General features: G+C 39.4%; 1 protein-coding gene across 1 annotated transcript in view; it reads right to left on the reverse strand.

Moving 5' to 3' along the window:
- Positions 1 to 26536, reverse strand: part of LOC134754576 (laminin subunit gamma-1) — a 115768-nt gene that overhangs the window by 81048 nt on the left and 8184 nt on the right. The window contains exons 2-13 of the mRNA XM_063690893.1: positions 20684 to 20802; positions 19737 to 19894; positions 19101 to 19218; positions 15530 to 15713; positions 13045 to 13235; positions 10918 to 11021; positions 8455 to 8640; positions 6867 to 7092; positions 4729 to 4943; positions 3079 to 3293; positions 1757 to 1930; positions 385 to 574 (exon numbers count right to left, since the gene is read on the reverse strand). Of these exons, the coding sequence (XP_063546963.1) occupies positions 385 to 574; positions 1757 to 1930; positions 3079 to 3293; positions 4729 to 4943; positions 6867 to 7092; positions 8455 to 8640; positions 10918 to 11021; positions 13045 to 13235; positions 15530 to 15713; positions 19101 to 19218; positions 19737 to 19894; positions 20684 to 20802 (2080 nt within the window). The remainder of the gene's footprint in view (positions 1 to 384; positions 575 to 1756; positions 1931 to 3078; positions 3294 to 4728; positions 4944 to 6866; positions 7093 to 8454; positions 8641 to 10917; positions 11022 to 13044; positions 13236 to 15529; positions 15714 to 19100; positions 19219 to 19736; positions 19895 to 20683; positions 20803 to 26536) is intronic.

Below are 26536 nucleotides of genomic sequence, written 5' to 3' on the forward strand. Positions count from 1 at the left end.
TGTCGATAAGGTTGATTTCAAATTGTAGCTTTATGGAAATAGCGCCTTATCGACAACGGACAATAAGTACCCTTTTGGTTAAAAATGGCAGAAATAAAGGAGCAAAGCTCATCCTCACTTCTTAGACACATGGCACACCATGAATAAGCGGGCATCCCGCTCGTTTCTTCCCAGAACGTGCAGAATGTGGAATGAGTTGACACCTGAGGTATTTCCTATGCGCTACGACATAGGATTCTTCAAGAAGCGGGTATTTAGGGTTCTCAAGGGTCGGCAATGCTTAAGTGGCTCCTGTGATGTTGCTTACGTCCATGGGCGACGATGACTGCTTCCCATCAGGCGGCTCGTCTGCTATCACATTAAAAAAAAAAAAAAAAAAGTTACCAGTAGCTGTGTCACAGATGTGCGCATGCTTGTTACAGTCGCAAGGTATGCAGGTGGAGTAAGGGCCTCCGTTGGCTGGTTCATGTCGGTACCCGGGGGCGCATTCCTCGCAGTAATCACCGACGTATGCGGCGGGGCAGCCGCATTTCTCTACCCAGTTGGCTGGTCCTAGGCCTTTCTCGCGGCCGACCTGAAATGGAAGATTTATTAGTCATGTTCGATTTGAGATTATCTATTTCAGTTTATAATTTTTAGTGGTAGTTCTACACTCCCAAGATCTCCAAGCTCTTATGTTATAGCTGTGGCTTAGCTTATGCATGAATACATATAACCAATAGGGATTTTAATAACAAAACTTCCGTGAGACACAGACATATTAAATATATTAATAACGGGTCACTCGCGTATTTTAAGTCGAAAAACGCTCGACATGTTTCACTCCGTACCGAGGCGTGTCATCAGGAGCGTTTTTCGACTTAAAATACGTGAGTGACCCGTTATTAATAAGTATACCAATAGGGATGTTGACATGAATCGCGAATATATAAAATGTGTAGAAATAAGTAACAAAAAATTGTGACCTTATTACCAATAAATTATGTCTATGTTATGTTATTACCATAGCAGGGAATATTAGAATGCTGAACATCACATTCTGTAAGTGTAAATATGCGTAATGAATTAATTAAAAATATTTATAAGTAAAATAATGTCCAGCATCACGTGACTGCAAACGCAAATCGGAACGCGTGACGTCACGGCGTGAGAAACACGCACAGACAAGTTGTCAAACCTGGTGGTCCTCTCGCACCGACAGTCGTTTGTTTATCACATCGTTACGTCATCCAGATCACGTGACAGCTTGGAGCGTTTTTGCGCGAAATTTAAACACTAAACTAATTAATCTCGATTTTTTATTAAAAATTAATGAATAAAAAAATTTTTTTTGCAGTAATTATGTGTGTATCTATAAAATGAAAACAGTTCTAAAAACCGGCCAAGTGCGAGTCGGACTCACACACGAAGGGTTCTGTACCATTAACTATAAAAACGGTCACCCATCCAAGTACTGACCCCGCCCGACGTTGCTTAACTTCGGTCAAAAATCACGTTTGTTGTATGGGAGCCCCACTTAAATCTCTATTTTATTCTGTTTTTAGTATTTGTTGTTATAGTGGCAACCGAAATACATCATCTGTGAAAATTTCAGCTGTCTAGCTATCACAGATCACGAGATACAGCCTGGTGACAGACGGACAGACAGCGGAGTCTTAGTAATAGGGTCCCGTTTTTACCCTTTGGGTACGGAACCCTAAAAATTGACAACATCCCTATTGTCCGAAAAGGTTATCAAGATTCGCCTAGATCTTACCTTGGCAGTCTCAAGCTTGACGTTCATCAGATACCCGACACCGTTCCTATTGAACGTGCCCCTAATCTTGATGGCCGTGAGGTTCTGCAGAATGGACATGAAGTCAAAGTTGTGAAGAGTTGGTGACCAGCCGTAGCGAGGGTCCTCGTGGAGTATGAAGGAGAATTCTTGAGCCTGGAACAGATTATATAATTCAGAAATACTTGGTACATAGAGGTGAAAGCTATTTTGTCACTGCATAATTTTTCTGCATACAAACACACATACACCAGTTTTTAGATTTATAAGTTAAATTTGAATTATTAATGATTCTAAATGTTTTTCGTTTTTATAAAAAATTGTATTTATAGGTATATAATACCTATTTAGAGTCGGCTCCAGACTACGCGGCGCGAAGCCGCGAACGCGAGTGTGGAGTCGAACTTAACTCTACACTCGCGTTCGCGGCTTCGCGCCGCGATTCGCGCACGAGTGTGGAGGGCTATTAAGAAGCAGAGTTTCTAGTTTTTAAGGCAATCATTGTAATATGATGTTTATAAATAATTAAATTATTATTATTATTTGTTTGTCCTTTCCATATCACGGGACCATGGGGTCCCGGATTTTTGGGAGGCGTGCGTGGGGCCGAAGCCAACAGCGCAGAGTCCCTTTAAGACAATTTAATCTAAAAGCAAGGGATTATTATTATACCCAATCAGTAAGCTAACATAGTAGCGACAAAGAGGCTTTACTATAGGTAAACGTCATATTTTTATAGTAACTTGACAGTGGCACTTCCACACTCCCTTGGAAAGTCGGTGCGGAGTTAGTTCAGATGGATTATACGTTAAAATTCCAGTTACCGAAAAACTTGCGGGTTATTTTGAGCGTAAATATCTATTGATAGCCACGGACTCCTGCGGCCCTCCAGAATTATATCCTGGGCCGACGGATACCCCTTACCTTCCCCAGGCGTAGAAAGAACTTCAGCTGTACTGAGTTAGCTTAAATGGTTTACTTACTTGATCAGAAGGTTCCGGATTATTCTGCGCATAAATATTAATAGCCACGGACTCCTGTGCCCCCTCCAGAATTATATCCTGGGCCGACGGATACCCCCTACCTTCCCCAGGCGTAGAAAGAATTTCAGCGTTACTGAGTTAGCTTAAATGTTTTACTTACTTGATCAGAAGGTTCAGGATTATTTTGAGCATAAATATTGATAGCCACGGACTCCTGCGCCCCCTCCAGAATTATATCCTGGGCCGACGGATACCCCCTACTTTCCCCCAGGCGTAGAAAGAACTTCAGCGTTACTGAGTTAGCTTAAATGTTTTACTTACTTGATCAGAAGGTTCAGGATTATTTTGAGCATAAATATTGATAGCCACGGACTCCTGCGCCCCCTCCAGAATTATATCCTGGGCCGACGGATACCCCCTACTTTCTCCAAGACGGAGGGTGAACTTCAGCTTGTGGTTGTAGGACGGACGCTGGTCGCCCAAGAACTGGTTGGAGGCGAGGAAGTAGACCGTTTCCGGGCCTGATGAACGGACTTCTGCGTAGGAAAGGGGATAAAGTGTTTAAATTAAGTATGAAAGTTAAGATTAGTCGTAAACTACGGCACATTTTGACGATAAATAGTCAAATAAATAAATAAAGCACAGCACTCGTCATAATTTATGCATCTATTTGCGCCTGAAGAACATTTTTTTTAGATTTAGAATAATTTTAATAATTAGTATGAGTTTACGAATTATCTATTTATTAGACTTATATTGACCGGGATATAGACCGTGATTACCTTTTGTATTATTTGTGAGCTCCCGATATTTCGACGCAGTTACATGCATCATGTTCACGGGTGACTGAAGATAGCGGGTGGGTGTCAAAGTTGTGTAGACAGCGCTCTGTCTACCCTCATTCTTGCGCGTCGGCTGCGTTCACTTTCAACGTTACCAACGGTCGCATTCACACTTGTTGGTCCGGTCGCGTTCACACTCGTTGGTCTGTCCAAACACACTACACTCACGGTATCACTACGCGTATCCCGGTCAATATAAGTCTAGTGAAACTAACCGTGAATCATTCAAAACTCTATCTATTTATTGTTCTCTACATTGTCACTGTTTATAGAATTCAGCGCTCTACTTCTCTAAGACTGAGCACTTAGTTTTTAGTGATACATTTCTGAAGCCACTAAGTGGCCAACCATTTATACAAAAGCGTTTCATTGCCGCCGGTACCCGTCTATCCATTTCAGCGCTCCACTTTAGATAAGATAAGATATTTATTTGTAAAGTACACGGGATGTTATTAAAGTTATACAGGAAGCTTCCATTACACCTTATTACTAAATTACATTTACTATTTGGATACACACAAAATGTGCTTTTCTGTCTCTTCTGAAATAAGTCTGGCATTTCAGCGCTAACTTGCCTAATACCCCTTGAAGTGGCAGGAACCGCCTCGCGGACAATTAACATCAATTGAATTTAGAATTTGATTAATTAAAATAAAATCGAAATTCCTTCAATTCAAAAATGACGTATGCCAGGGAAAGGCTACTTACATATAGACATAGTATATACAAGTAGTTATAGACATGAAACCGAGCGACCAGTAGGCCGAGCATATGATTGGCGCGACAGTATCTCGCCGCGAGATAGACTACCCGTCTTTTACTAACTGTATGAATTAAAGAGGGACGGGTAGTCTATGTCGCGGCGAGATACTCTCGCGCCAATCATGTGCTAGCCCGGCTGGGGTAAGAGAAAGACATATTCATGTATGGCAGCATAATCCTTGTTCTCTTTCACAATTATAAATTTCGGTATTTCTCCATCGCCTTGCTATGATGCCATAACCCGACCATGAAAAAATGCCCGGTCGGTGATAAAGACAAAGCATGGCACTATTTTCTCTTTCCTCTTATAGGAATCATAATAAGACTATATTTCTCTATCAAAAAGTGTCACGCCCTTGCCACTTACCAATATTCTGAGTGTTAGCGTTAAACTGCAACGCCGCTGGCTCCCGCCTGTCTGTCTCAGCGCTCCACTTCTCAGAGTCTCTGAGGAAATGAGCGCTCAGTTCGTAAGACTGGTATTTCGGCGCTGAGTTACATTGCGACGAATGTCCGAAGCAGAAGCAGGGTGTGCAGCCGAACTCGTTGTCAAGATCCAGGTTGAAGAAGCCTGGTTTACATCTGCAAAATAGGTCGAATTTAATAAACGGTTCATTTAACTAAATCGGGAAAAGCGATGAAGTCAGGGTTAGGAACCGGTTTTGAAATAACTGTTATTATCACATTTAAAACTTTCGCGTTTTGAACACATATTAAATCACATTTACAATCGGGTCTATCGCGAATTTATTTTGTTACCTTTATTTACCGACGTATCGAGACAGGTTTCACTGGTCGTGGTCGCGGCTAACTGACGTCCCAGCAAAATGTCAACACAGACAACTAAATTCGCGATAGACCCGATTGTAAATGTGATTTAATAACTGGTATTATCGTTCACAAACCGTTATATTATTTCGTTCATTAAAAACCGGTTATTTGATGGAACGCGAACTAAAAAATTACGTTCTCTCCTAACCGGAAAGAAGAGGGAACGGAATTTTATGGTTCGCTGGGAACGATGGAATACCGGTTACTCTCAGCTTCCGGAGAGTCTCGATTAAACTTGTTGGTATACGTGTTGGTGTAATAATAAAAAAAAATAGTATGTTGTTCTGACAGTGTGGTTCTGGTTGTTGTGGTCCCCGCGCTGTTGCACTTTATTACCTTTGTGTAGCTTGGTTTAATGTATGTTTTACTTACTCGCGACATCTCCTGCCTTCAACATTCTGCTTGCACTGGCAAACGCCAGTGACCGGGTCACACTGTGGCATGTTGCCATAACTGCCTGCATCGTTGCAGTCACATGGTTTGCAACCTAATGCTGTGAAGTCGTAGTGATTAGGCTCGCATGCGTAGTTACACCAGGCTTACGGTCCTAGCATCAGTCAATGCCTACTTTTAACAAATATATACTTACTCGCGACATCTCCTGCCTTCAACATTCTGCTTGCACTGGCAAACGCCAGTGACCGGGTCACACTGTGGCATGTTGCCATAACTGCCCGCATCGTTGCAGTCACATGGTTTGCAACCTAATGCTGTGAAGTCGTAGTAATTAGGCTCGCATGCGTAGTTACACCAGGCTTACGGTCCTAGCATCAGTCAATGCCTACTTTTAACAAATATATACTTACTCGCGACATCTCCTGCCTTCAACATTCTGCTTGCACTGGCAAACGCCAGTGACCGGGTCACACTGTGGCATGTTGCCATAACTGCCTGCATCGTTGCAGTCACATGGTTTGCAACCTAATGCTGTGAAGTCGTAGTGATTAGGCTCGCATGCGTAGTTACACCAGGCTTACGGTCCTAGCATCAGTCAATGCCTACTTTTAACAAATATATACTTACTCGCGACATCTCCTGCCTTCAACATTCTGCTTGCACTGGCAAACGCCAGTGACCGGGTCACACTGTGGCATGTTGCCATAACTGCCCGCATCGTTGCAGTCACATGGTTTGCAACCTAATGCTGTGAAGTCGTAGTAATTAGGCCCGCATGCGTAGTTACACCAGGCTTACGGTCCTAGCATCAGTCAATGCCTACTTTTAACAAATATATACTTACTCGCGACATCTCCTGCCTTCAACATTCTGCTTGCACTGGCAAACGCCAGTGATCGGGTCACACTGTGGCATGTTGTCATAACTGCCCGCATCGTTGCAGTCACATGGTTTGCAACCTAATGCTGTGAAGTCGTAGTAATTAGGCTCGCATGCGTAGTTACACCAGGCTTACGGTCCTAGCATCAGTCAATGCCTACTTTTAACAAATATATACTTACTCGCGACATCTCCTGCCTTCAACATTCTGCTTGCACTGGCAAACGCCAGTGACCGGGTCACACTGTGGCATGTTGCCATAACTGCCCGCATCGTTGCAGTCACAAGGTTTGCAGCCTAATGCTGTGAAGTCCTAGTGATTAGGCTCGCATGCGTAGTTACACCAGGCTTACGGTCCTACTATCAATAAATGCCTACTTTCAACAAATATATACTTACTCGCGACATCTCCTGCCTTCAACATTCTGCTTGCACTGGCAAACGCCAGTGACCGGGTCACACTGTGGCATGTTGCCATAACTGCCCGCATCGTTGCAGTCACATGGCTTGCAACCTAATGCAGTGAAGTCGTAATGGTTGGGTGCGCATGCGTCGCATTTTTCGCCGGTGACGCCGGGCTTGCACTGACATTTGCCCTCGGCGTTGCATTGGAGGCTGCGGGAACCTATGTTAATGTAAAATATGTGTTACGAAGTGTCTATCGAAATGAATTAGCATTACCCGGGTTTTGTATTACTCCTTACTCCTCGGCTATGTTCCGCTATGCTCACTCAGCAGAGCTATCTAATAAATACTGTAATACTACCCAGAGGATCAGTTATTAAAGTGCTAGTTTTTAATTTGATACCTATTAAATAAATACTTAATTACATAGAAAACACCCATGACTCGGGAACAAATATCTGTGCTCATAACACAAATAAATGCCCTTACCGGGATTCGAACCCAGGACCATCGGCTTCACAGGCAGGGTCACTACCCACTAGGCCAGACCGCTCGTCAGTTGAAATGGCTAGCAGAAATGATAGCTAGGCAGTTGAAATTTTCACAGATGATGTATTTCTGTTACCGCTATAAGAACAAATACTAAAAACAGAATAAAATAAATTTTGAAGTGAGGCTCCCATACAACAAACGTGATTTTTTTTCCGTTTTTTTGCGTAATGGTACGGCACCCTTCGTGTATTCCGACTCGCACTTGGCCGGTTTTTCGTTCTACTGAATCTTAGTATGTACTTCGTAGGGTAAATTCGCATTATTTGGTGACACGCCTAATTCGGTGATACAAGTTTTGAAGCATGACATACAGAAAGCTAGTGAACTAGGGCCTTTTAAATGGGCCTCACGGCTTCACGGCCTCGGCGGCTTTGCCGTGAGGCCCATTTAAAAGGCCCTAATTCACTAGCTTTCCGAATGTCATGCTTCAAAACTTGTATCACCGAAGTCACCAAATGTGACGTTTTCAACCAAAAGGTACTACATTGTCGCTTGTTGATAAGGTTGATTTCTAATTGAATCTATATGGAAATAGCGCCTTACTGACAAGCGACAATAAGTACCCTTTTGTTCGCACTTAAACTATCGTGAGACATATTTCAAAATATTTAGATCAGTACGGTTTTTACTCACTATTATTTTTAGTCGCTTTTGGCGACATGTTTCGGATTCTTTGGGAATCCATCCTCAGGCGCTCGTGTCCGCGGCGGTTGTACGACGTGCACTGCCGCACGCGCTGATGGGGCAGGGGCGGGGGGCGCGGGGCAGTCCGCAGATGGAGTCGTCAAGTGCTGTATCGAACGAAGTCAAGCACACTGCACTCACTATGTCCCCGCGATCGTCACAACACACTTGCCGCTTGACCCTAGGTATTATAGGCTTCCATGCAGGTGGCAACATCCAGCCTCCGTCCCGATTGAACATGTCGCCAAAAGCGACTTATAATAATAGTGAGTAAAAACCGTACTGATCTAAGTACCCTTTTGGTTGAAAATGGGTAAAATAATGCGTGTTTACCCTATGCACTTACCAGTAGCATCACAATTGCAAGGTAGACATATGTCCCCCTGCGACGAGAAGTAATTCTCCCTGCATCTCTCACAGTTCGGTCCGTCTCTGTTCTCGGCACAATCTATACAGTGACCGCCGTGCCCAGTGTGTTCATATAGGTCCTTGTCGAAGTAACATTTGTTGGAGAACCCGTTGCAATTGCAGGCTGGAAGGGGAATAGTTATTGTGATAAGTTTGTATGTGTATGTTATCGAATTTAAACTGTTGGTATACATACTAACATTAATACAACGGTTTAATTTAAGGGTGTATGTAATTTAAATGGAACTTGGCCGGTTTTTAGACCATAATACGATTGACAATAAGTATGAATAGCAATTTTGAGGCCATTCTCTAGTAACTTCATCGATTAAAAACCTAATTAAACAACTTTCGCTCGAAAGAAAAGAATCGTGAGGACTAATATACTATGCACCATTAAAATATTGTTACAATTTTTGCACAGAAGCTATTAACATGAAAATTGATTTAAACTTTCACGATTTTTACTCATTATTATTCACAACGACAGGACTTAATCGCGTAATAGTTATTTACGATACAAGTGCGGAAAAGAGGAAATTCTAAACGTGTGGCGATAAATTGAAACACGACCGAAGGTAGTGTTTTAAATCGACACGAGTTACGAATTACCTTTTCGCACGTGTATCGCTAAATTGTCGACATTAATTTTCATGTGAATTTGAATAATTTTAATTTATTATGATTTTTGTAATCAATTTTTATTATGTAATTGACAGTGTACAATGCAATACAATACAATAATTTTTATTTGCAAAAAAGGGTAACGTTGATTAATATCGAATAAAAATATATCTATCTATCTATTTTACAACGTTTTACAGTAAATATGGCCGTTAAAATTTTCGTCATAGGCACGTATTGTGCTAATTACCGCACTAGGGCGGTAAAGTAGCACCACATGTACTGTAAATGATTTATAAGCTAATACTCCGGGAAATAGGGAATTGCTGGCTTAGGTGATATTACATGAACGCTGCGCGAAGCGATTAATAACTGCGTGGTAATACAACCTAAAAACCTTGCTTTTATTACAATGCTTACAACATGAATCCAATCAAATCTCACACTGTTTGTTTCCGGTCCCATATTGGGATACCCTCCTCCAATTGGGGGGATTTAAATCTTCTCGAGGCAGAGGTGTAGGGTTGGAGCCGGCGTAGTTTTTTTTGACGTTCATAAGCGCATTGTAGTATGCCTAAACTATATCTTTCTCTGTCGTTTGTTAAAGAAATGAGAATACAAAGTTAAAAAAGGCATTTTTTGTATACAGGTTTGTAACAAAAAAAAATCGCTGATAGCAGCAGCGTTATGGACATATGTACAGTCGCCATCAGATATATCGGAGCGGCCGAGGTGCTCAAAAATATCTGAACACGCACCTAGCGCCTTGACAATAGAGGCGTGTTCAGATATTTGTGAGAGTCTCGGCCGCTCCGATATATCCGATGGCGACTGTACCTATTTTTACACACTTTTATTTAGCTTCACTGCGTATATACCTTTGTATGTATATATAGTGCTTCAAATCTTGAACCTAAAATTTAAACCACTTCCCGGTATCTGATTCAGTTGAAATTTGGAGTACTATCGTAATTCCGGTGACAATGCAATAATATGCTAACATGGAGGTGTTCTGATGATGCAGCCGGTAGATAGCCAAAGGAACTCCTCGATGGAATAACACAAACACATCAAGTTTAGGCTCATTAGAAAGGTCTTAAGAAGTACTCGATAGACATGCAAATGAGAAGAAGTACAGCAATAAAAGTGTGTGACAAAAAAAAAATTGACAGTTATTTGTTAATCAAATAATTCAAAACTTAATAAATATTTTCAATAGGTACGTAATAAACGAGTAATAAACAGCATTAGAACATTAATTTATATAATCAAAAATAGCTAATATAATTTCTATTTATGAGTGTGGCGCCGCTGGAGAGTATGCTCCCCAGCGGCGCCACTTTCAATACCCATTATTTCGTTACCTATCACAGATACAGCCAAAAACATTATAGGCACATGATGTACCTATTAAATACATCATTTCACCATATAACCCATTGATATTCATTATGGTGGCGCCGCTGCAGAGTAGCACACGTTGTTTCGTCAAGACAGCGCTATATACGTACACCATAGACATAGTATATACAAGTAGTTATAGACGTGCCACCGAGCGACCGGGGGTAAGAGAAAGAATATTCATATAAAATTTGGGCAGCATAGGATTTTTCTCTTATAAATTTCGATATTTCGCCATCGCCTACCTATGATGCCACCCGGTCGGTGATAAAGACAAAGCATGGCACTATTTTCTCCTTCCTCTTATAGGAATCGCAATAAGACTATATTTCTCTATCAATGAGTGTCAGGCCCTTGACGTAACATATCAACTTACCCTTGCACTCGAACACGTTGGTAGTGGTCGCTCTGCCCCACGGCGCGTCGTTGTAAGAGTCCCTGCAGCGCTCACAGGAACGACCGGCCGTGTTGTGTTCACATCTGTATTATTATGTTCAAATTTGTTATATATTACCAAAGATAGATATAACTCCGTAATAGATGGATACAGTCTAAGGAAAAAACGTGCCTCGAAAATCACGAAAATTTGATTCTCGATCAGATGGCGCCACTAGTTTTGGCCTACACTCGTATAGAGGGCGTTGACTGTTTCGTTTGTTATTCATAATTTTAACGCGTGAAAGAACATGGGTCAAAATCATATAAAAATAATTAATGCAAATAAAAAAATCATTTATCCATATTTAAATACATTTTATCGTATTTTTATAAATATTTATTTTTAGTTTTAAAGTGTGTCGACAGATGGCAGTGAATTTACTGGGGTTACAAAATTTACTATGACAGTACCGCTCTAGTATAAGTTACTCTATGATATTACATAACTACAGACAGAACAGTTTTTTGATACGTGCTAGTAAATGCCTAAATAAACTTACGAGGGAGCAGGACATTGATATTTTCAACAGCAACATCCAAACTGTGCGACGTATCCTGACGGAGGAGTTCTTTAAGCGAGCATGCCTTATTGAAATTTCATTGTGCTGTATTTTTTCTTTTTCTCTGTGTATCTTTTTTAGTTAATTTCGATTTATAAGTTTACTATAGCTTTGGCGTGGAAATAGGAATCGTGCAATAGTGCTAACCACCAATTGTTTTTGTTAATATGGAAGATAGATATAACTCCGTAATAGATAGATACAGTCTAAGAAAAAAACGTGCCTCGAAAATCAAGAAAATTTGATTCTCGTTCAGAGGGCGCTACTAGTTTTGGCCTACAGTCGTATAGATGGCGTTGACGGTTTCGTTTGTTATTTAACAATTTTAACGCATATCAGTGAAAGAACATGGGTCAAAATCATAAAAATAATTAATGCAAATAAAAAAAATCATTTATCTATATTTAAATACATTCTATCGTATTTTTATAAATCTTCATTTTTAGTTTTAAAGTGTGTCGACAGATGGCAGTGAATTTACTGGGGTTACAAAATTTACTATGACAGTACCGCTCTAGTATAAGTTACTCTATGGTGAATATGTAGCTACTGGTGAGAACCTGTAATTGGCTTTTTGTATCATATTTATAAAAACTATAGACATGTTAACAGCCAGTTGGATCTTCGAATAATAATAAATGATAAATAAATAAATAAATATTCATATAATCCTTTTCAAATAACTTGAGCTCTGTGACACTTGAGTTTATTCCATTCCACGCCATGAACGTTTTAGGCTAATACTTTATAATAAAATATAATTGAATCCCAAAAACCAAATATATTTTTTTTAAATATTTCGTAAAAATAAATACAAATCACTTAAAACATATGATTATGTTACAAAACTAAAAAGATAAATTTTAATATCGTCAAGTCTCATTGTGTTAAACGGAACTCAATTAAAATAGAGCTTTACTTTATCTATCGACCGAATCGATTCCGCCATCTTATCAAATCGTGTCAAACAGTAATACATCATATGTGAACATTTCAACTGTCTAGCTATCACGGTTCATGAAATACAGCCTGGTGACAGACAGACGGACAGTGGAATCTTAGTAATAGCAAAGAGGATATAATAAGATAGAGCGGTACTGTCATAGTAAATTTTGTAACCACTGTAAATTCACTGCCATCTATCGACATACTTTAAAACTAAAAATGAAGATTTATAAAAATACGTTAAAATGTATTTAAATATGGATAAATGATTTTTTTATTTGCATTAATTATTTTTATATGATTTTTGACCCATGTTCTTTAACGGATATGCGTTAAAATTATAAATAACACAGGAAACCGTCGCCCTCTATACGAGAGTAGGCCAAAACTAGTGGCGCCGTCTGATCGAGAGTCAAATTTTCGTGATTTTCGAGGCACGTTTTTTCCTTAGACTCTATCTATCGATTACGGAGTTATATCTATCTTTGGTAATAGGGTCCCGTTTTTACCCTTTGAGTACGAAACCCAAAAAAACTGACTTTAGTATTTTATAAACTTACCTGCAGGTCATTACACCATTCTGCCGGTCGCAGATAGACGCGTGTCCGTTGCACGTGCACCTAGCACCAACGGCCACGTCGGCGATGGCGTACCAATATGACTGCAGTACAGAGCTGTCCCCGAAGATCTCGTCACCGAACGTGTTCAGACGGTCCAGGGAGATACGGATGTCGGTTGCCGTTACCCATTCCTGTGGGAAAGAATAAATAAATATTATAGGACATTCTTACACAGATTGACTAAGTCCTACGGTAAGCCCAAGGAGGCTTGTGTTATGGGACTTATGGGACAACGATATATATAATATTGTAAGGTGATTTGAGTCATTCGTCAATTCGAGGGTAATATTAATATCGGTTAGAAATTAGCTGTCAGTTTTGACAGGTTGGTGTTGGCGGGAAGGGAGAGCATGGCGGGCATTCTGGTTTTAACCACCGGATGGTTCGGATGCTTCGGACAAGCGAACGGTGTTCAACTAAAGTTATTATAGTGAATATTTTGTAGTGTAAAAGTGATCAAATAAACTATATATTCTATCATATTGTGGAGTTTTACTACAATATATAAATACTTAAATACAAATAGGTAGCTGTGCTCATCACACAAATAAATTACCGGGATTCGAACCCAGGACCGTCGGCTTCACAGGCATAAAGGGTCACTAGGCCAGATCGGTCGTCGCTATGTCAAAAAGGAGTTTTAAATTGTCCTGTTGCCGTCACCAGATCAATCGTGTCTGCAATCTTTGACTTTCCTACAAAAAAATCATTGACTGACAAGATTTTATTCTTTTTCCAAGTTTTTCTTCACCGAAAAACAACTGGTAAATATCAAATAACATTTCGTACATAAGTTCCGAAAAACTCATTGGTACACTCTTACCGCTATCAAAGATATAGTTTGTCAAGGGACTGTTTCATTTCAAACATAGACAGAGAGAATCATACTATCCTTGTCTTACACTAGTACTAGCACCCAAAAGAAAAGTATGAGTATAGTTTTTTTGTTACCATTTACTGACAAGATTTGCTTGACCAACTATAGATATAACTCCGTAATAGATGGATACAGTCTAAGGAAAAAACGTGCCTCGAAAATCAAGAAAATTTGATTCTCGATCAGAGGGCGCTAATAGCTTTGGCCTACTGTCGTATAGATGGCGTTGACGGTTTCGTTTGTTATTTAACAATTTTAACGCATATCATTGAAAGAACATGGGTCAAAATCATAAAAATAATTAATGCAAATAAAAAAAATCATTTATCCATATTTAAATACATTTTATCGCATTTTTATAAATCTTCATTTTTAGTTTTAAAGTGTGTCGACAGATGGCAGTGAATTTACTGGGGTTACAAAATTTACTATGACAGTACCGCTCTAGTATAAGTTACTCTATGCCGCTATGCCACCAGCGCTTCTTACACTCGTATTAGAGTAGAAAACAAAATAGTGTCTTAAAGAGGGAACAACGTAAGAGCGTCTTCACATTGTACGATCCGATATCGGATGTAGGATCCTACATCCGCGTAGTCAGGCCGCGGTGGCGCGCCCGGGCGCCGTCTTTAGCGGTCACGCACACTAAAACAAGCATTATGCCTACACATACGCACACAAACAAATATTACCAGCTGTCTGAATTTATCGGAAGCGCTTTACCGATATCGGATATCGGAAGGCACCTATCACAAAAACAGCTGCAGGAGAGTGCCATTGGTATTAAATCCGCCTTTAATGTGTTATTTATCGTTTTTTAGTAGTAATGATTTATTAAATTTAAGCTGAACACTCGTTTCTACTCAACTCCGAACCCTCACCTTACATGGCGACCCTGCCATATACGGTGTCGCGCGTGCGGTCAGATATAAATACAGAGAAACACATGTATTTCATGTATGTGTTGTCACCTCTGTCTTCATGTATTATTTGTGTTTCCATGTACATTTTTTCTGAGGTTATGCAATAAAGAGGATTTGTATTGTATTGTATTGTATTACACTTTACTTCCTTCAAACATCCGAATGTGAAAACGCTCTAAGAGTAGGTACTAGCATAGAGTAACTGATACTAGAGCGTTACTGTCATAGTAAATTTTGTAACCCCAGTAAATTCACTGCCATCTGTCAACACACTTTAAAACTAAAAATGAAGATTTATAAAAATACGATAGAATGTATTTAAATATAGATAAATGATTTTTTTATTTGCATTAATTATTTTTATGATTTTGACCCATGTTCTTTCACTGATATGCGTTAAAATTATTAAATAACAAACGAAACCGTCAACGCCATCTATACGACTGTAGGCCAAAACTAGTAGCGCCCTCTGAACGAGAATCAAATTTTCTTGATTTTCGAGGCACGTTTTTTTTCCTTAGACTGTATCCATCTATTACGGAGTTATATCTATCTTTGGTACTAGTAAAGTGAACACTCTCAGCTTGCCAGTTCACTGTGACAGATAAATCTGACAATATCTTACCTGAAGCTCAGGACTGCTGTCGAAAGTGTAAGCCGATGGTCTACCCTCAAGAGTTGAGAACAGCACGTTGCCTCCGGAAAGCGGGGCAATATCGGAATATTCGCTGGTACAGAGGGCCCTTGTTTCCGCTTGCAGGTCGGCCGCCCTTTGCTCTTGTACGCCGTACATATCCCGACAGGAGGCACTGGACATTAAACAAAACATAATACTACATTAACATTCAACCCACGCCGCTGCCTCTCGCGCTGCCGGCAATAATCCCCTAAATACTGCTGCAGCAGCAAATACGTGACACGTTTTCTTTCACCTAAAGATAGACCTTCCGCTGGTCAAACATCAGATTTGTTATACAGTAGACAGTGACAATTCTGTACGTATTCGTAGTACATTTTTATCACGAAAAAGATCTTATTTCATGCAGGTGCACTAAAGGACAAAGGCCTATATTTATGGATGGTATAGAAAGGATGCCAATCTCTTATGGCAGGATTGATGCAAAAGTTACCGCTTTTAGCTTTAAATAATAGTTCCTAATCTCTCCGGTGGCGCTAGTTAGGCTCTGGGACATGAGTATAACATGAACCATATAAGGCAACAAATAACCCGACCAAATTACGTAGGTTGTTTTTGGTAGTATTTCGGTGTATGGTGGCGCCGCCTAATTACTGTTTTTTGATGGACACTTTTCATACCTCAGAATAATGACTAAAGCAAAGAAGCCGGGCAAAAATAAAAGCTTGGTAAAAGATATCGTATTCACAACACGTTATTACTTTTTGTCTATGAGTGAGTGAGACAACAATCCGCAAGTTCTTTCGTTTTTTTCAGTATTGTCATAAGATGAACTGAGGGAAATGTCAAATGGTCTTATGTGGTTCTATAATATAATCCAGCCAAATAAAATATATGTTCGTTATTTCACAGGTAGGTGTCAACTGTAACAACTTGACATAGTCGTATTATTTTAGTTGAAATATTTCGGGATGTTTCAGCGGTCATCTTGGTTTATTTTAATTATATTGTTGCTATTCCTGACAGATTGTTGGAAAACGTGCTGAGTTTTTATTTGTAATGGTTTGAAGTTCCCTTTGTGATAATGTCTTGTGTGATCGAGGGCTGTAAATCGCATACAGGAAGAAAAGAAAATAAGCACGAACCGATAACCTTTAATCGGTGAGTTTTGTTCAATTTTGAACAAATTAATTTATAGGACCTGACCCTAAACATAGAAATCGATATGTTGTTTATGTAATTATTACTTGCATTCAAGTCTATATAGATTTTTGCATATATTTTCGAACTTTTCTGCTAAGTATGATAGGTTATATTTTTGGCATAGTGATGTATCGACCTCATCAATAACCTATCGACATTTACAGCTTTCTTATAGTTTGGCCCAGGACTGTCTCATTTTAATTGATGAGTACAGTCAAGGGCATAAATATATATACATTCCCAAAGTCTCAAAAATATGTGTACGCTTAGACAATAAAATCGTGTTCACATATTTTTAAGCCATTTGTCTGGATTGATATTTTTGCCTTCGACTGTACCTATAGTTTTCTTTGTTCTTACTTACTGACAGATTGTGTTTGCCAGACTATAGTTTAATACTAAAAACCGGTCAAGTGCGGGTCGGACGCGCGCACCAAGGGGACCGTACTTTTTAGTATTTGTTGTTATAGCGGCAACAGAAATACATCATCTCATCATCACGGTTCATGAAATACAGCCTGGTGACAGACAGACGGACAGCGAAGTATTAGTAATAGGGTCCCGTTTTTACCCTTTGGGTACGGAACCCTAATAAAAAAGACATTAATGATCATTGATGAATGTTCCTTTTATTAATATTGTTGGTCACAAAACTCAACTTTTTATTTCAGATTACCAAAGGACGAGGAATAGGGGATATTACTGCAATGTTCTGCCACCAGAGTGCAGCACTAGCTTTTTTAGTGCACAGGTTTTTGACAAGTTTTCAGGGGACCTACCGGAAAACTCGAATCCGAAATTTCGTTATCTAGCTGCCTCTTTATCGCTCGAATACGCAAGAGTGACAGATGTTAGATAACGAAAGTTCGATTTTCTTGTTTCACGATAGACCCTCCGATTGTGATAGTGACGCCACCTACGCCGAGTTTCGCGTAATATTCCCTATTATTAAATAAAAAAAAAATTACACGAACGTTTTTTTTTCATTTCCTATTTGGTACAGTCAGCTGCAGAGAAAAGGTACCCCACGTCCATACTAATTTACAGAACTTTGTATGCAGGGGGGGTGCCTTTTCTCTGCAGCTGACTGTACATGACTAGAAACTATACTTAGTCTTTTAGCATTAGAAAAAACGGTAAACCATTTCCACGTGTCTTTTTATTGACAAGTTTTTTTATAAATATAGCAATATTTTACTTATGAAAGCAAAAGTATGTAAATTATCGTATATTATATTTGTTGTGACTTATTTTCAAAGAGTTTTTCGATAAAACGACACGTTAAGATCGCTCGCCTTCTTTCTAATGATAAAAAAACGAGAGGTATAGTTAGACGGTTCTGAGTGGTAGACTGCAAATGAGATAAAAGCTATATCCTCATATCAGGCGGCTCTTTGATTCCAAGGATTGCATAATTTTTATACTTTTTAATGATTTTTAGAATATGAAAATTATAAAAAGTAAAAAAGTTATGCAATCCTTGTATTCCACGCATTTCATTTCATTTCAACGAGCCGCCTGCTACAGATTTCTTAAAATTGCCGCGTTTTTTCAGGTTCAACTTTCATTAGCCAGACTATTATCAATTTGCCAATTTCGTGATTATTCTTTTACACGGCACATAAACTTATGCATAATTTATCGATATAAAAAGTCGACACAGTTACATCCCTAACAAATTATCAAACTTATGACACCGTACGTAAATGAGAAATAACAAGCATATATGCATCTCTTTTCGGCACATTATCTAATTCGTAAGGAAGTAAAGTACGGGTATACATATTTGCGAAGCATTTTTGCCCTACTTCTATGCTTTAGTCATTATTCTGAGTTTCATACATAGAGATTTGGCTCCTATATTGTTCCCGCGTGAGTTATGGATTGTGAAAAAAAAGCAACTCACTCGTGAGTTATAGCTTTTTTTTAAATTATGTTACTTATTCATATGAATAGGTATAAATTAGTTTTACTTATTAAATAGTGACGTTTATAATTTAATATATTTTGTTTTTGTTTAAAAATATTTAATTTGATTAATTTAATAGGCGTTGAATTTTTTTTACAATCGTGGCTGAATGCCGGATAGGTCTGTGCCTTCGATATGCTTCGATGCCTAACCTGAGTAACCTGTCAACGAATTACAATAATAATTATGGCGGACGAATATTTGAGAAGTCACCGTATTTAAGAATTATTTCGTTTAAAATTCAGTTTTTTCTTTGCAAGTGTAATGAAAAACATTATGTGTAACTCCGGGGGTAAGAATATAGCAAATTCGAGTCTTTAATGATGATTCAAAGTGCCGTGCCCTAATGTCGTAAAAGAGAATTATAAGTATTAGAGTCTCTTTTACCTGAAGTACTGATACGGTTCCCACTCCGAGTTTTCACTGGCGCGCCGATAGATGGCGAAGCTCTGCGGGCGCGGCGAGTAGAAGACTATACGGATGTATGTGATGTCGTAGGACTTCCCTAGAGACAATAGATGGATAAGGTAAATCAAAATACAACGTTGTACTTGATTAGGAAACTACTTACTTGATTCCTGAGATCCCTTTAAGAATAAAATATTTGTTGATTAAAAATGAGAGGCTTTTTTACGTGTCATTCGGTGACATTTTCATGTCTTGGTGTTGGGTTAGTAATAAAAACAATGTGAAATTTAATATTGCACTGCACTCTTCAAACTGTTAACTGGAATGAACTCTCCGAAACCTAATACACATCTTGAGCTAACGTAGGTAGACCAATCTAAGAGATGCAGTTATACGTTAGAGGGTGTTAGCACCATGTTATATCGTTCCACCATATAGTTGCGTCCCTTAGCCTACATTGGACCAATGCCCTACATTGTACTTAACTATGTCTTCCTCTGGTTATTTATTTCTTATAAAATTCTGTGGAAATCCGTCCGCTATCTTATTTTAAGTACGTACGCACTTTTATTGAACGTTTGAAAGTTTTTCAGTGTTTTTCAAACGGTGGCTTACCTAAATGCAGCGTCAGATTGACCTGATTAGGGTACTGTATCCCCTCCTTCATGGTTTCTGACTGCCACCAGGTGATGTCGTTATGTGAGTCATAGTGCGTGTCGGTGAGGTATCTGCTGGAGAACTGCCCAGGTTTGCAAGTTTCGCAGGACCTGAAACTGATGATGAAATTCGTGATTATTTTATGACATCCAATGTAAGCAACTAAGCAGTGGTGTTACCGACTGCGCAACTTGGTAAGGGCGCTTACCGGGCATTGCGGCCTAAGTAAGCACATGCACACTATAGGGAAACGTGACATGAGACGGTGCAGACTCTGTAAGGAGGCAGAGGAGACACCCTTGCACATCCCCACAGTGCGCCCTTGCCTAATGCGTACTCGTGACTTAATCCTGGGCGGACCACATGTCTTTGAACGGACCAATCACGGCACGGGACTCGCTCACCTCGTCTCCCGCGCCCATGTATTATTAACAGCATCGGTTTCATAAAATAATTGCTCTATACGAGTTCTTTAGAAATATAGTTGGTCAAACCGAATTGGCAGTAAATAAGAACAAAAAAACTATACTCATCTCGTGCTAGTACTAGTGTATTAAGACTCCATAGAGCGACTAGTCGTACAAGGAAGAGTGGAGGGAACCAGATCGCGCAGCAAATCACCTATGGGCTAGACTGACCAAATAAAGTCCGCAGTGGAAAACCGCGTATCTGAGTGTGCTAGACAGTCTGCCAACAGGGAGAGATCGCGGGAGTTCGTGCGAAGAGCTGTGTCCGCCTCTACTACCGATGCGGACGCCTCAACGTGACCACGACCGCTCTGTCAAGAGCGATAAGACAGAAAAGAAGAGACTAGTGTAAGACAAAGATAGTATGATTATCTCTGTCTATGTTTAAAATGAGACAGTCCTTTGGCAAACTAAAGGTGTTCTGTGGGTATACGTTACCTGCTCGAGGACCCAGCGGCCGTTTGCGTGCAGAACTGCGTCTCGCCGCGGTCGCCGCAGGTATTGGTCGCTTCCATGGGCACCTCGTATGCCGCGTTCACGAATTCGGGGATGCATCTCTGCGGACACGGTAAAAGTAGTAAACGGACGACTTTTATAGGCCTCAGGGGGGCTAGCCAACACGACTATCTTAGCTACAAAAGTCCCGTGAGACTCAAACATATTAAATTAATTTAAAACGGGTCACTCACGTATTATTGAGCCGTTTTAAATTAATTTAATACGACTATCTTAGACTGCCTGTTCACTGAGACGGAGCCGAGCGGCCCAAGCGGAGATGTGGTAAATCAAGAAAAAAACATAAGATTGTAATCCAACGGAATGGAGACAACCAATGAACCTTGACGACCGGTCTGGCCTAGTGGGTAGTGACCCTGCCTGTGAAGCTGATGGTCTTGGGTTCGAATCCCGGTAAAGGCATTTATTTGTGTGATGAGATGAGCACAGATATTTGTTCCTGAGTCATGGATGTTTCTATATATATTTAAGTATTTGTATAAGTATTATATATATCGTTGTCTGAGTACAAACAACACATGCCTTCTTGAGCTTACCGTGGGGTTTAGTCAATTTGTGTAAGAAAGAATGTCCCTATAATATTTAGTTATAATTATTATCTCCTTGTGGATTTCACGGGCCTATAAATCCCGGTCTTTTATAATTTCATAGGCTTGCGTGGGGATATAGATCCAACACATAGAAGCCCTTGGAGAGCTTTAATGTCATTATTATTATTTATTTATTTATTTATTGATAATGATATCTCCGCTCAGCCACAGTGGACAGGCAGCTAAAACGCAAAACGAAAAACAAAAGGTATCGGAATGACAGATGCAACGAAAAGTCACGTGATTATTTCCAAACATTTAAGTTTCGATAGTCGTTTGCTATCAGCAATTGTTATTTTGGCTAGGCCCCCAGGAAATATAAAATAAACGCGTCTATAACATTTGCGTGTTATTTTTATAGGAAATTCATCTAAAAAAAAATATCGGTTTATTTAACACAGTTTAATGATCGAAGGGCGAAATAAAACAGCGGTCGTGAAAGCTTATGAACAGAAGGACGCAAAAGCATAGGTATGTATTGGTAGATAAGACTTTTTAGTAATGAAACAGTTGGATATTGAAGGCCGATAGTGGGACGAAGGATGACATCATGGCAGCAAAATGTTTTAACAATTAACAGTCTGTACGGAGAATAAATGTATGTTATTAATTTGATGCAATTGAAGTAATTCGGGTAGCTAATTTTTTATCCAATTTGTATTTTTTTTGCTTTTCCTCAATTCCCCATACAAACTTCCACCCCCCCCCCCCCCTTATCCCCTTAAAGGATGACTTCTGGGATAAAAACTACCCTATGTCTGTCCCCGGGACTTAAACTATCTCTATACCAAATTTCAACTAAACAAAAGTGGTTTAAGCGTGAAAACTTAAAGAGGTAATAGGCAGGCAGACACACTTTCGCATTTATAATATTGGTATAGATTTCAACTAAATCGGTTCAGCGGTTTAAGCGTGAAGAGTTGATGTTTGATGTATTCATTTCTCACAAATGTCATTTTTCACTAGAATGGTCATATGTATGTATACTAGCTATGTCACGGTGGTCACTCAGACGACTCAAATCCTGTTCATAGTGAAACCATAAAACCATTACAACCGGTGACTTCACAACAGTAATAAATGAGTTTACAGCCCGCTTTAAAATCTCAGAAATAGCAGCCCTAAAATAGACCACGCTTGAGGCCATTCACATCTACCTGCAAATTTACTGATGCACCCGAATCACACCTGCTTTGTAAACGCAAGCTTTATTACTAACAATTAAAGACCAGTTTTGAACGATGCAGGTTTTTAAGTTGTATATGTTTTTTTGGTGTGTTCCTAGATTTGGTTAGGGTTGGGACTATTTTGTTTTTGTTATCGGTGTGTTTTGTTTTTGGTTTGGTAGATAATACTGATAAGGTTATCTCATTGAAATAAATTTAGGCTATTCAAAATTAGTAGTTTAATAGTGTGCGGATTATATGGTGAAATGATGTACACTCAAGTGTAAAAATATGGGTGCACACATCATACTTAAAAATATGTCCCATAGCTCTTACGAGTATGTCAGCGAATTAAGAACTATGGGACATATTTTTGAGAAAATTATATGCACCCTTATTTTTACACTTGACTGTACCTAAAAGGTACACCATGTACAGTCGAAGGCAAAAATATCGATCCCGACAAATGGCTCAAAAATATGTGAACACGACTTTATTGTCTAAGGTGTAAGAGCGTACACATATTTTTGAAACTTTGGGAATGTATATATATTTATGCCCTTGACTGTACCTATAATGTTTATGGCTGTATCTGTGATAGGAAACGAAATAATGGGCATTGAAAGTGGCGCCACTGGGGAGCATACTCTCCAGCGGCGCCACTTAGTACTCATAGATAGAAATACTGACCGATTGATTTTGGACACGGACTGATGTTGTATTCATTTTAGACTGCAGTAGTTTCGGTAGCAGTGCAGTAGTCGGACTCGCGCACGAAGGGTTCCGTACCATTACGGAAAAAAACAGCAAAAAAATCACGTTTGTTGTATGGGAGCCCCATTTAAATATTTATATTATTCTGTTTTTAGTATTTGTTGTTATAGCGGCAACAGAAATACATCATCTGTGAAAATTTCAACTGTCTAGCTATCACGGTTCATGAGATACAGCCTGGTGACAGACAGACGGACGGACAGACGGACAGCGGAGTCTTAGTAATAGGGTCCCGTTTACCCTTTGGGTACGGAACCCTAAAAATGCATTTAAAGTTGCAAGATTTCATAGAAAAAGTTCGCCTCTGTCCTGGGGATTTTCGCATAAACTATAGCTAACTGGCAGGTAACCAGACAATAACCAACTAAAACGAGCATGAAGACGGCGGAAAAATTATCAGGATTACTGGATACAGGCCATATCAGTTGCCATAACTGCCTGCCTGCTTATTAAATAATAATAATAATAATAACCTTACCTTTACTAGTTTTGTGACTGCAGCCTGATCTAAGGTTACTTCGGGAGTCAGTACTTGGTAACTGCACTTTACAATGGTTAACCTATTACCTTAAAAAAACAACCTTATTCAAATAGAAATAGCCGAGCGTGACTGGTGAATGGTGAATAGCGTGACTGGATAGCCGAGCGGTTCAGGCACCTGTCTACTAAACGGGGGACGCTGGTTCGATTCCTTTGGTCATTTTTTCCTTCGTATATGACTTTTATTTCAGTTTATTTTGGAGTAGGTCCTTGAGGCAAGCTGGAAATTTGCCTGATACTTTTCCTATCATTCCTATCCATACATATAACTCAGCACTGCAGGTCAGGCTGCAGGGTAGCGGGGCTAAATCAACCCAATTTTTAAAGATTTTTTTTTGGGCCCTTAGGTTCTTGAGGTTAAAGTTAAGTATCTAAATAGTCATAAAAAAATTAAGCCTAACCATTTGGTTGGGTCTTTAACCTTGCCTGAAGCGTGCAAAATAATTTTGCAAAAAATAAAATAAAAAACAAATTAAGTCAGACTCGCGCTTGACTGCACATTTCTAATAGGTTTTTCTGTCATCTATAGGTAAAGAACTATTTTGTGTATTTTTTTCAAAAATTTAGACCCAGTAGTTTCGGAGATAAATTAAGGGGGGGGGGAGGAAGAAGAATGTTCTTATGTCGTCTTTCTTAAAGAACTTTTAACTATTTATTTTAAAATTACAAAACTATTTGAAATTCACACAATAGCTCTTTCATTTGATATGTAACACGATATAGTTTGAGAAACTGAATTCATCCCCCAAGTGGCAGTGGCCCCATTTTTTTAATTTATTTGTTTACGTTTCATGTCCGTCTCTGTGTCACAAACTTACATATATGTACGTACCAAATTTCAACATAATTGGTCCAGTAGTTTCGGAGAAAATAGGCTGTGACAGACCGGACAGACATTACAATATCTGTCCGGCCTGTCTGTATTACAATATCTTGTATTTACAATATACTGTACAACTTGTACAATATAAGTGGATTAGCCTCCATAGGTACATGGTAGGTCGATTAAGTACCTATCCAATTTCTACCCAACTACCTATCGTTGGTGCTAAAATAACTGTTGGACTGGGCAGATTGGAGTTAATTAGAACCTATATTTTTGTCTTAATACGACAGTTGGTATATGCATGTATTTTCAACCGTCGACCTCTCTTTGTAGTACTTATCTGAGACATAAAAACAAGTTTGGCGAATCTAGTATAAGTTTAAAACGTATTATACTTTTTGAAAAAAAAAAGTGTTGGTTTTAACCTTTTCACCTCAGCAGCTCGAACAAGCCTACTTTCGTCACTCCCTGGAGTGAGGAAAGTGCGACTTTCCTCACTCCAGGGAGTGAAACAATTAGCTTTTTAATTTAGTGAAGGCCATGAACTTCATACTACGGTACGGTACGGTACGGTCCGGTCCGACTCGCTTCGCTCGTGATTCAATTATAGAATCTTTCGCTTTCTCGGGACTCAAAATAAACACTCGCAAGAAAAACCAACTTTCCTCTCTTGTTGCACAAATAACTATTGGATAGAAGGTGAAATGGCAGTCACTAGAATTAGGTTTGTGAGCCGACACCGGGCTCCCTTAAGTGAGCTGTGGCAAATAGCCGAAACAAAAGGATTCAAGTATCCTTTAGGCCTCATCACGAGCGCTTTTTCAACGCGCGTTAAAAAGCGTTTGAATGACACAAATGGAAACATGTGTATTTATTCACACGACGGCGGTAGCGCTTTTTATCGAGCGTTGTTGGATATTCAACTTTAAGCCTTGGTCTTTAAATCGAATTTAGCGTGCGGGCAGATTGATGCGCTTTTTTAACGCGCGTTGAAAAAACGCAATTGTACTATAGCAATATAGGTACCAAATGAAAGCTAGTGAAAAGACCATTTCAAAAATGACTTGTTAGATTAGCTACCCAAAATTTTTGTTCCCCAATAGCTTTTGTTCCATTCGCGTTTTTCCACATTCTGCTTTTTAATCAGCGTTAATTTTTTCAGTAGTTAATTTAATCACACGCGTATGTCCCAGTCGCTTTTTTCCCCAAAGAGTAGGTAATGTTTTAACGATAGTCACACTAAGTCGATAGATAGGTAGGTCAGGTTCGTTAGGTAGCTTCAGATGCCCGAAGGGCAAACTGCCCAGTAGCGGGGCTCCGTCGGCTCAGGGTAAGAAGGGCATGTCCTCGGAAATATTACTCTTTGGGGAAAAAAGCGACTAGGACATACGCGTGTGATTAAATTAACTACTGAAAAAATTAACGCTGGTTAAAAAGCAGAATGGGGAAAAACGCGAATGGAACAAAAGCTATTGGGGAACAAAATTTTTGGGTAATTAATCTATACAGTCTTGTGTTCAGGACATCACACTGAATGCACTGATACCAAATATGTCCATGTTTGCGATGACATGAGCGAAAAGTAACCTAAAGCCTGTTTCGCCAAGCCACTATTTTATAAGATGCAACAATGATTGTAAAAGTAATTCTAAACAAACCTTTGCAGAGCAGAACTACAATAATTTAACTTAAGGGTAAATAGTCTTGTTTTACTGGCAACACTCGCTATTGCAACTGTCATTATTTTTAGAATTTAAAACTTAAAATTCTTCAGAACGATAACGACTATACATCATGAATCTAGTATAACATGGATCGGTCATGAGGGGTGGGGCGAAATGACCGAACGGGATAGTCTTATGTATCTTTCAGTAGTAGT

The sequence above is a fragment of the Cydia strobilella genome, chromosome Z, assembly GCF_947568885.1.
Source record: "Cydia strobilella chromosome Z, ilCydStro3.1, whole genome shotgun sequence".
Classification (NCBI taxonomy): Eukaryota; Metazoa; Arthropoda; class Insecta; order Lepidoptera; family Tortricidae; genus Cydia; species Cydia strobilella.